Source organism: Diadema antillarum, unplaced genomic scaffold, assembly GCF_040938485.1.
Source record: "Diadema antillarum isolate AM-2024a unplaced genomic scaffold, OU_Dant_1.0 seq00001802_RagTag, whole genome shotgun sequence".
Classification (NCBI taxonomy): Eukaryota; Metazoa; Echinodermata; class Echinoidea; order Diadematoida; family Diadematidae; genus Diadema; species Diadema antillarum.
Window position 1 is genome coordinate 401,331 of NW_027272478.1, and position 11,428 is coordinate 412,758.

The window sequence follows — 11,428 nt, forward strand, 5'->3', positions numbered from 1 at the left end:
GCTTAAAAAAAAAAAATGAAACTAACATTCCCAAAATAACAGGTATGTATTTCTTATCTACACATTGCTCCCCACCCCCCCCCCCCCCCAAAAAAAAAAAAAAAAAAATCTTTGTTCAACAAGATTCTCCTTACAGGACATCTTTTAATTACATCAGTTTTTATATGTTTCTTCATTTATTATTATTTTTTTTTCCTTTGCAGATGATCAAAGCTATCCAAGTACTACGTATCCATCTCCTTGAACTAGAAAAGGTCAACGAACTGTGTAAAGACTTCTGTCATAGATACATTACCTGTTTGAAGAGTAAAATGCACAGTGAGAATTTATTACGGGACGAGAGGTGAGTGGTAGCACGGATACTGCCTTCTTCATTTCAGTTAAAAGGATGGTATAGTTTTGGTTGAGATGAGTGATGCAGATCTTAACTTTTGCGAGATAATTAGAAACCACCTAAAAAATAGGAAAGAGTTTACAATTCTAAGAGGTATACGAAGTTTATTTGATGAATATTGGATTTAAAATAGGTGAGATATCCAAAAACAAAAAACAAAACAAAACAAAGTGATCCTAAAACAAGGTGGATCCCACCTTTTATTGGGACCGCTTTGCTTTTGGATATCTCAGCCATTTAAAAACCAATTTTCCTCAAATAAACTTTGAATTCCTCTTAAAATTGTATGCTCTGTCCTATGTCATAAGTCAGAGGTTTCTTATTATTTCATGAAAAAGTTGGAAACTTTAAGCCCCATCTGAATCAAAACTATACCATCCTTTTAACCTATTTGTGTCTAACCTAATTCTCGTAAATGGGCTAGACTAAGTTTCACGAAGAGCAAAAATGTAACTTTTTTGGGGGGGTTGGGGTGTATGCACAGTCATTTTTGCTCCTGTCCATCACAAAAACTGACACTGAGTAACTTAGTTCAGATAAAAGCCTTATGAATGTCTCTTGAGGAAAATGTTTTTGATATCATGTTGTGGCAGGGGCATCAACTGATTATCGGTGAGTGAAAAGTTTATGCAGTGTGACATTTTGATGCGTAGACACATGTATCATAGATAACTTACCATATGTACATATAGATAACTTACCATATGTACATGTGAATTGTTCATCTCAATTGCTCATCATAACGGATCTATATTTGATTTACAAATTAAATGCAGTGATTCGAGTTGTCATCCCTTTAAAATCTGCAGTACTCTATTTACAGAAGAAGGTCTTAAAATTGTTTTAGAAAAGAGCATTGTAACCTGTGTCAGCATAGTTATACCCCCGCCAAACGAAGTTTGAAGGGGGTATATCAGGAATCAGCGGACGGTCGGGCGGTCGGGCGGTCGGGCGGTCGGTCCGTTGCAAAACTTGCGTCGCGAACTACTTCCTCAGTTTTCAACCGATTCCCATAAAACTTGGCACAGATGTGTGCCTTGCGTTGTAGATGTGCAAGACGTATTTTTTGACAGTACCCAAAAGTATGTTGCCATGGTAACGGCATATTATGGGCAAAAATGGGTACAAATCTTGCGTCGCGAACTCCTCCCACAGTTTTTGATCAATTTTTATGAAATTAGGTACAGATGTTCATCTGAATATGTTAATGTGCAAGACACATATTTCCGCAGTGGCAAAAAGTGCGTTGCCATGGTAACGGCATGTTATTGGTAAAATATAGGGCAAAATGCTTCATGGCAAAACTGCTTCATCAGTGTTCTTCCAATTCTCATGGAATTCATATTGAATGTTTGTCTTAGGATATAGGTCAGCATGACACATTTCTTGACAGTGACAAAAAGTATGTTGCCATGGTAACAGCTCACATATTATGAGCCAAAATGATGGAAAATTTTGTGTTGCAAACTACTTCCTCAGTTTTTGCCCAATTTCCATGAAACTTGGTACAGATGTGTGCCTTTGGTTGTAGATGTGCAAGACACATTTTTCGACAGTACCCGAAAGTACGTTGCCATGGTAACGGCATATTAATGGCAGAAGATCAAGGAAAGATCTTGCGGATTTAACTACTTCCTCAGTTTTTTGACCAAAGCTTATGAAATGTTGTTTTCACCAAAGCTTATGAAATGTTGTTTGGCGGGGGTATAACCAGTCGCTGTAGCGACATTTTTTCACTCGTTATTGGATGCAGTGTCATTTGCTTTGTGACATAGCCAGCCATTCAAGCAGTGGTGTCCCTTTTCTTGCAGTTTATACTCTATCACTCCCCTTCTTTTCCCCCAATGCAGTACTGTAAACCAGACATTTTGTCCCTGCAAGAAACTGTCGTGATCTTTGCAAGGAGCCGAGACTCACAAAAGCAAAATGCACACAAAGGTTTTTTTCTACACAGTGCATTATGTGCCGTGAGAAAAGCAGTCAGTGCCAATTTGCAAACGTTTTATGCTGTGAATGTTTCAGGTATTGCAGTAACTGTTCTAACATTTTGTTTGTTTTACAGGGGAGAGTCGGCATCCCTCGACAGTCAGTACTTATTTAATGGAGATCTCGATCTGGAACCCCCTCCCCAAGCAGAACCGAACCAGGTAAGTCAAGTACGGCGGTTTGAATCCAGAACTTGTATCTTGCCAAAGTTTTAGCCCAGGCCCTTTCATCTTTGCATTCTAGAAACAAGGCACCATTTAATACCTTTTTCACTCCTAATTTTCTGGGTAGAACTAGTTGTTTCATGGTAAAAAGGTTTCGACTGCAATCTCTTTCCATGGACAGCTTCTAATCTGAATTTCATATACTGTAAAAGTGGAAATTCTTGTGGTGTGGAAAATTTTACTTATTTTGTGTAACATGATGCTTTTTTTTCTTATGTTACTTTCTCGGAATTAAAAACATGCAAAATTTATCTTACTCATCTGACTATGAAACATTAGTCCTGTAGAAGTTCCTCTTTTACAGTATATATGCATCTCCTGGGTATATTGGTGAAGACATTAAATGTGCTCCTAATTCATGGTTTCTGTCATAGAATTAACCTTTTGTTTTGTAGATCATAAGTCCACTTGTTAGACTGGCTAATATAAAGGAAGCTTTCTATCCACTCTCCCCTCTTTTTCTCTCTTTCTGTATCTCTTCTCTCTTTACATCTGTCTCTTTCTGTCTTCTGCTCTCTCTCTCTCTCTCTCCTCTCTTATTCTCTTTTCCATGTCTCTTCTCTCTGTATATCTTTCTCTTTCTATCTTCTACACTTTCTTCTCTCCGTATCTCTTCTCACTATATATCTTTCTTCCTTGATCTTCTGCCCTCTCTCAATTTGCTCTCCTCTCTTTCCATATCTCTTCTCTCATATATATTTTTCTCTTTTTATCTTCTGCTCTCTCTCTCTTCATTCTCCTTCTGTCTTTCCATATCCCTTCTCTCTATATCTTTCTCTTTTTATCTTCTGCCCTCTCTCTCTTCTTCTCTTTTCCATGTCACTTCTCTCAATATCTTTCTCTTTTTATCTTCTGCTCTCTATCTCTCTCTCTCTCCCCTCTCCTCCCACGGTCTCTTTCTCTCTCCTTTCAGGGTAATCATCCAACATCTACCCCAAATAGTGGTACTGTTATTCTTCAGCACGGTTCACACTCACAGGCTAATCAAGTAAGTGTGCTTGGTTCTCATATCACAAGCTCCGAATCTGAGATCCGATTAGGTATGATTATGATGTTGGTGGGATGACAAGACCTTGTATCTCAAATTTGGGTAAAAATCACTTAAAAAAAAAAAATAATCACAAACCTCCCTTCCATTTGTAATTTATAGGAAAGAATCTGAATTTTTGACCTTTCCTAGCCCTCGTTTCAATAGGGGTTTCTTATTTTTCTTGATAATTTTACTATTCTCTCCTATAGGAGCTGCTCTTTCTTTCCTACTTTTGAGCCATATCATCCCTATTTTTCAGTCAAAGGTTTGGAGGTGTGTAATCAATTAAGTGATGTCCTGTCAAAATTCTGTCTTTCGTACCCCCAAAATAGAAGCCACTACGAGGAAAGGCAATACCATTTCTTATAGTTCTTTTGCCAGTTTTTTTTTTAGGTCTCCTGAACATTTGAAATTTTTGAGATATGAGGATTTGTCACCCCAACAGCGATGATTGTGATTTGTATATGACAGTAATATTCAAGCCTCTTAACACACAGGCTGTCAGTGACAGAATATTGCTGAAGTTTGCATGGAGATTGCCGGACTTAGTAACCAATATCACCAAACCTGTTGCATTTTACTGTCAAATCAAGTGGGAGGAAAAGGAAGTAGATACAGGAGTGTATCACGAAATACACTGGGATATTTGAAATATGTGGTTGATATTTGACATTTGATTATTTTCTTTAAATTTCAATGTCTTACTTTGATTTGATGTAAAATTTGTTCCCCTCATGGTTCTCAGTTCCAGACGGCCACAGTGGTCAATTCAGCTGGTCAAGTGGTCTACGCCCCAGTCATTCCACAGGGCGTGGTCACACCGCAGGGCATTCTAGCACAGGTGAGGTTCAGTTTGGAGTAGAAAACCTTGTGAAAGCTTTTGAAAAGTGAATGGATTACTATTGAAAACATTTTGTCATAAGTTGTAAGGACATGTGAAATCTGTCAACCCATTGGAAGAGAGAAAAAGAATATAGAAATCTGAAAACGTGATTTCTAATTAGATTGATATTTTAATGAAATCCTCATTTTGCTTTCCTCAGAGCACAGACCATTGTTTTATAAGCCTACATTGCAATATCCATCATCGTCATTGTCACTACCATCAGCATCATCAGCAGTGTTATTACTGTCATCATTGATTTTATCATCACTGTCATTTTCTCTCTCCCCAAATTCCATGAACCTCAACTGCACCGCCAAAGCTGTATCTTAATTAATTCCTCATCTTCCTCTGCAGTCCATTCCAGGAGACGCCCACATCAGCCGGAAGAAGGCCCAGCCCCAGCAGGTGGTGCCCATCATCCATGGCTCCACGCCCCTCTCGCAGATCGGTATATCCCACGGCCAGGGCACCGTCCAGCCGACGCCCACCTCCCTGGCCCTCGCCCAGAACGACCTCCGGGCGGCCATGGTGGATGCCGCGGAGGTCAACGACCTCTTGAACAAGAGGAAACCGAAAAGAGGGGTGCTGCCGAAACACGCTACCACTGTTATGAGATCGTGGCTCTTCCAACATATAGTAGTAAGTCCCACCGTTCTTGAGAGGAAAAGGAAGACTACTAGCTCTTCAGGGAGAAATTCATCTAATGTATTAGGGAATTGTTCTTCTGTTTGAATATTGAGTTGTATATAGCCCATCAGATGGTGAAACCTCACAAAGGGAAGTCATCTTTACTACAATATGAGTGAAGTGGCTTGTTTGCTGGAGCTGAGTTGTTGCTTGTTGTTCTCATGACCTTGGGGGGGGGGGGGGGGGGGGTGGGGGAGGGGGGGGGAACCACAGACACCCCAGTCAGGTGGTGGTTGTTGGATGTGGGATGTATCTTTGGGGCTAGCAGTGGTGGTGGTTGTTGGATGTGGGATGTATCTTTGGGGCTAGCAGGGACTAACTCTATTAGTCTCATGGGTGACATGCTTGTATGCATTGTCAATAGGAGTTTAAGATGATGGTGTTGTGAGGGTTTTGACAAGAGCATTACTGAAGGATTAAATTGTTAACAGTGAAATTCTGTTCATATATATTTCATATTTTAAAGTGTGCAATTTTTATCTCAGTAGTCCCAGGGAACAAGCATATTGCTCTTACACTTTTTGCAGGAAGCCAACACTTTGATCTTGAGTTATTTTAGCGTAAATTCAGATAAAAACAACAACAACTTATCATAAAGGACAAGTCCACCTTCGAAAACATGTGGATTGAGTGAATGCAGTAATATTAGTAGAACACATTCGTGAAAGTTTGTGGAAAATTGGACAATCCGTTTGAACCGTGAGATTCAACGTAACCTCTCTTTTAAGGCCTTTTTCACGCAGCCTTATTCATGGCTATGGGAATCTGTAGAATGTGATGTTTGCTTTGATAAGTGGCTTTCATCGTTAAACTCCTATCTGTTTGATGTCAAAAAGTGCTGTGAAACCAGAAATTTTCATGTGCATTTTAATTTCGTTAATTTCACAAGAACCAAAGTTTGCAAAATTGATAAAAATGCATGTGAAATTCTTGGCGACACTATATGCATTGAATGCCAGTGGCAATTTGCATTACATTTCATGTTGCGAAAAAGGCCGTCGACTCCAGTTGGTGAAAATTTCATGCCACAATTGTTTCAGGTGTTCCAGTGTGAGCTATGATTTGATTACCAAGCCATTGCAGTAGCTTCTACTCCAGAAAGGATAATGATGTCTGGACTGTATCCTACAAGTATTTATGATGTTATGACCATCATTCTTTGTCCTGTGTAGTTTTGTTTAGATTAATGAATGAGTCCTTAACAACATTTGCAATACAATGATCCATTCAGGTGGAATTGTTTGTATTAAAAACTTAAAGGGGCCGTTGTTCATCCCAAATATATACAGGTATGTGGATTCAATGTATGCAGATACAGTCAAACCTGCGTATTGTGGCCATCCCAAGGAGATGTAAAAAGTAACCATTGTAGACAGGTTGCTACTATAGACAGGGTCGTTAACATGGCTTTTCTCTTTGGGGTAATTGTGTTTAGTGTCGCACACGGCAGGTGGCTGCTATAGACAGTGGTCGCTATAGACACGTTTGACAGTTTATTACAAGAACAGATATGGAAAGTTCAAGGTTTCAGGGTCACAAAAACAAAGTATGATCCTAATGACAGGCGGGACCCACCTTTTAGTAGGGTCACTTTGTTTTGGATATCTCAGCCACTTCAAGACCAATTTTCATCAAATAAACTTTGAATCCCTCGTAGAATTACACTTGTACATGCTTTTTCATATGTTTTAAGACGTTTCTCATTATCTCACATAAAAAAAAGTTGGAAACCTGAAGCCCCATCTCAAACAAAACTATATAATTCATTTAAAGTCCTTCATGTACTTATACTGATGTTTACAGGAACATAAAGGACTTAGTTCTGTGCTTGCCAGAAACTTACTCTCATTATTTTTCTGTGGTTTCGCTCTCAGCATCCTTACCCCAGCGAAGATGAGAAGAGGATGATAGCAGCTCAAACAAACCTCACGATGCTTCAAGTCAACAATTGGTGAGTGTACTTAACTCCTTGCTTGCTGGAAACAGGAGTGCCATGCATGTACTGTATAAGCTGTTATTTTCGCGAATTTCGCGAATCACAGTTGGATCGCGAATTTAACAACAGGCGAAAATGACTCCATGCGCTGTGTTAATAGAGCATTAACATAAGCGTCCGCGTCGATTCGCGAAAACAACATCTCGCGAAAATGTCTGTTACCTCGTCATTCGCGAAAATATCTGTACGCGAAAATAACAGCGTATACAGTACTCTGTGAGATTAACCATATCTGTGAGGCAGCAAGTTAAAGGGGGAAGTCACGCCATGGTTGCAATCATCATTACCTCTGCCAAGGAAGGAGGAGGTTGTGTTTTCATCAGTGTTGGTTTGTTTGTCTCTTTGCAAAATTACTCAAAAAATTGTCAACAGATTTGAATGAAACTTGCAGGAAAAGTTGATAATGGCACAAGGAACAAATTATTAAATATTGGTAGTGATTCAGAATTTTTAAAATTGATTTTTGAAGGATTCTTATGCAGATAGTGTCAATGAACTTGGGATTTCAGGTTTACATACGGGCTTTTAAGTGTATGCTGTGCGTGGGCGAGGTGTTGCGTAGCTGGAAGTTGATGATGTAAACAAAAGGCTTCTATATTGGGAAATTGTGCGATTTTCAGGATGTGTGTATAACGTGTGGGAGTGAACTGCTTGGCGGAGGTCTGTGCTCTGCAAGTGCTTTTCTCGTTTAAAAAATGCAGCGGACTGAGGGTAGGAAGTAGTGAATTGAAACTTTCCATGTTTGGAAATGTTTGTTTCGTGGGTTGACTTTCAGGACCAGATTGACTGTCCACCATCATCTTTTGTGATATTTTTTTTTTTATTTCTGCAGAAATATTACCCTTTGCTTTAATAGAGGCCAAATTACTTCATATATTTGCTTTGATTTGAACTAAATGTTTTTATGACATAAAACAAAAGGCCTTCCCCAAGGCACAAACAAAAGTGCAGTGATTTTGGCATGACTGCATTCATATTTGATACCAAAATGTGGTGTGAACATATTTGTTTCCTACTGCCATTCTTAAAGACAAAGAATTTTGAAAAAAAAAATCAACAAAACATATGAAACTCTGTTATATCCTTATAATGTTAATATTCTGAACATTCAAATTTACACTTTAGCTTCATTGATCAAACAACTGTGCTGTGATAGATTGATGGTAAAAGGAAAATCACTCTTTCCACGATTTGAAAATTAGCAACAACTTGGAAACACCAATACCATAAAGGCAACATTTATTCCTTGATGTTGTTGATTGAATGGTACTGAAATTAGTGGAATATATAGGACAAATTGGATGTACTGAGTTGCTGAGTTGCTGAGTATTTCATGTTCTTGTTTTTCATACTGTTGGAAGGTCTACAATATCAATAAATGTAGATGCAATTACTGATCACAAAGTCATATCTATATGCAAGCAATGACAAGTTGCGAGGATTCACAAAACAGCTATGATGCTTTATCAATATTCCACTCATGTCTGTTTACCTACCAATTTATGTATCTCCTATTTCCATGTTTTCAATGTATGTATTTCATATTTTCATAATGTGGTATTTGTAATTTTGATGTTCTGGACCACATGAAAGCCAGCGATAACGTGTTGGCATCACTGAATATCCATCTGTTGTCTTTTGAACGGAAAATAAAATCAATCAATGAAAAAACTTCTGATGCCGTCTACAGGTTTATCAATGCCAGGAGGCGAATCCTACAACCCATGCTGGATGCCAGTAATCCCGAGGCAGCCACCAAGAACAAGAAGCCCAAGAGCCAGAACCGGCCGTCCACCCAGCGCTTCTGGCCCCAGTCGCTGGCGCAGCTGGGCCAGACCACCACGGTGACGCAAAGTACTGCAGGAGGGACTAACAGCGCCCTGCTAGATAGGAGAGCAGGTGAGGTCACTATTAATCTTGATTTACATGATCTCTTTCACACTCCAAATGCAAAGATCAAGGAATATTAAAGGTCCTGTTCACCTTTGGGAGCAGTGATTTAAAAATGTTCAAGATATCACATTTGATGCATTTGTGTTGGTCAGTTGTATCACAAAACATCCTGTCATTTATGAATTTTGCAATAAAGCCTAAAATACAAGGAGATATCACTGTTTTTCTCAATAAACCATAACTGTAGATGGTTTGATCTGGAAACATATTTATTATATAACTGTTGTTCACACTTTGTATATTTAACAATACTTAGAATCAATAACACTGATTCAAATGTTTACATTGGTTGTTTCTATCCCTAACTCATATTTTAGAACTATTTTGAAACACTAATGCTGGGTTTTTGAGTCATCTGCAAATGGTAAATTATGCCTTTAACAGTGATGCACATTGCAAGTCAGCTATCATTCTGTTCTGTGCTGCAGCTAAGGAAGTGTATATTTAGCATTGTCCCATTTTCTGTGATGCATAAATTGTTACTGAACATGAATCCGAAAGTTTCTTCAGCCTTTCTTTTCCTCGCCAAATTTATGTCTCTTTCGTGGAGGATGAATATGATTTGTGTTTTTGTGATTGTATGAAAGAACATTTTTTTTTGGTCAAATCAAATGTAACTACATAGAACACATTTTGCTGTGGAAAATACTGATTTTTAGTGCAAAACTGTTTCAGGGAGATTGGTGTACAATCAAAATTCTAATCTGACTCAGAAGTAAAGAACAAGGTCCTAAATACCACAATGCGATAGTCTGATTTGATTTGATAATGTGCTTTGTGTTTCATCAAATTTAATTTGATCGTTGAAAGCAATGCCTTGCATTCTAAAATTCCAGACATTCAATATATATGAAAGACAGTAAAAATGAACTTCAATGCAGTGTTTCCATAGAAGTAGATCATTGGAGTCAGTAGCAAAACTCCTTAACTATCTGATATATAATTAAAACAGCATTATTTTTGTATAGGAATTATTTTTGTTTAGAAGAAATAAGTAAATCTTTCAGAAAGTAAAGAGGATGGATTTGATATCAATAAGTATACAGCACATGTTATTATTCAATTCCTTTTTGTTTTGTAATTTGGACATTATTATACTGTAATCCAAAATCTGTGTACACAGTGTCACACAATTGTGAATAATCATGCCATGCAAGTTTTTATTCGGACTAAAGTCTTCATGCTGTATCAAATCATTGATATGCTTTTGTAAGTCTGAGATGTGTAGAAGTGAAGTGAGATTGAATCTAGCCAAAAGTAAAATGGTCAGATGATGAAGTTAACATTTCCTTAAAATGATTGCGTCTCCAGAAGATGCTGAGGCATCAACAGCACTGTCATCGGGAGCCCTGGAGAATGTCAGACACTTACAGTCGGAGAGTTTATCGCCCATGTTGGGCGTCAGGCAGCACTCACCATCCCCTTCCTCCTCCATGGACGACATTGGCCCCAACGGCGGGAGCAGTCTCCATGACGATGATGACGACGATGACGACCTCTCGACCAACCTCGAACTTGGCAGCGATTCGGGCATGGTGGACTGATGTCAAGCTACAAGGGGGAGGGGGGATGAAAAATAGAAGTACAAGGAAGCGGTTGCTAGGCGATTATAAACTAAGAGGACCAATGCCATGCGTGATACGGGATGCCCTACTCAACAGTAGAGGGAGCCCGTGAATGCACTGGATGGGAGCAAGTGTCAAAGGTCATAAACGATGACCCCGCCCTCGTACACCTCCCACCATTATGGCACTTTCTCCATCTTGGGAGAGGCGAACAATTTTTGTCAGCCAGATTCAACAGTGTGTTTGCATGTGACAGTAGAGAAGAAAAAACAAACACATAAAACAGTGTCTAATGCTGTGGTTTTGTTGTGTCTACAAGCAGTAGACTATTGACAGTCATTTATTTGCAGATGCTAGACATTGCATATCGCATTTCTTTGTCCTCAGCGAGAGTGGAGAGTCGTCCTTGAAAGGATATGTTGTCGGCACATGTCTCCTTCATGTTGAAAACGCTGGCTTCATTTTAACATGTAACCACACTGTGCCAGAAATATTCACCACCTTTTTTGAGTGAGAGACTTTTCGTAGAATCCCTCTGCTACCAGATTTTGTCAATACAAGGGTTGGTCCATGGGACTAGGCCATGCAAAATTGTCATAGCCTTGTAATATATCGACCCCCCCCCCCCCCCCAGTTCTTATAATACCAGGTACTAGTGCCACATTGAAAGATGAACTGAGAATGCACTTGAACTTCTCACTCATCAC

The 11,428-nt window shown here is 39.0% G+C and overlaps 1 protein-coding gene across 1 annotated transcript in view; it reads left to right on the forward strand.

The window, feature by feature from the left end:
- LOC139712412 (homeobox protein PKNOX2-like) overlaps positions 1 to 11,190 on the forward strand; it is a 42,521-nt gene extending 31,331 nt beyond the window's left edge. Inside the window, exons 4-11 of the mRNA XM_071624234.1 lie at positions 204 to 343; positions 2,457 to 2,541; positions 3,518 to 3,592; positions 4,380 to 4,475; positions 4,875 to 5,159; positions 7,082 to 7,158; positions 8,894 to 9,102; positions 10,468 to 11,190. Coding sequence (XP_071480335.1) covers positions 204 to 343; positions 2,457 to 2,541; positions 3,518 to 3,592; positions 4,380 to 4,475; positions 4,875 to 5,159; positions 7,082 to 7,158; positions 8,894 to 9,102; positions 10,468 to 10,700 — 1,200 coding nt within the window. The 3' untranslated portion in view covers positions 10,701 to 11,190. The remainder of the gene's footprint in view (positions 1 to 203; positions 344 to 2,456; positions 2,542 to 3,517; positions 3,593 to 4,379; positions 4,476 to 4,874; positions 5,160 to 7,081; positions 7,159 to 8,893; positions 9,103 to 10,467) is intronic.
- Positions 11,191 to 11,428: the final 238 nt, after the last annotated feature.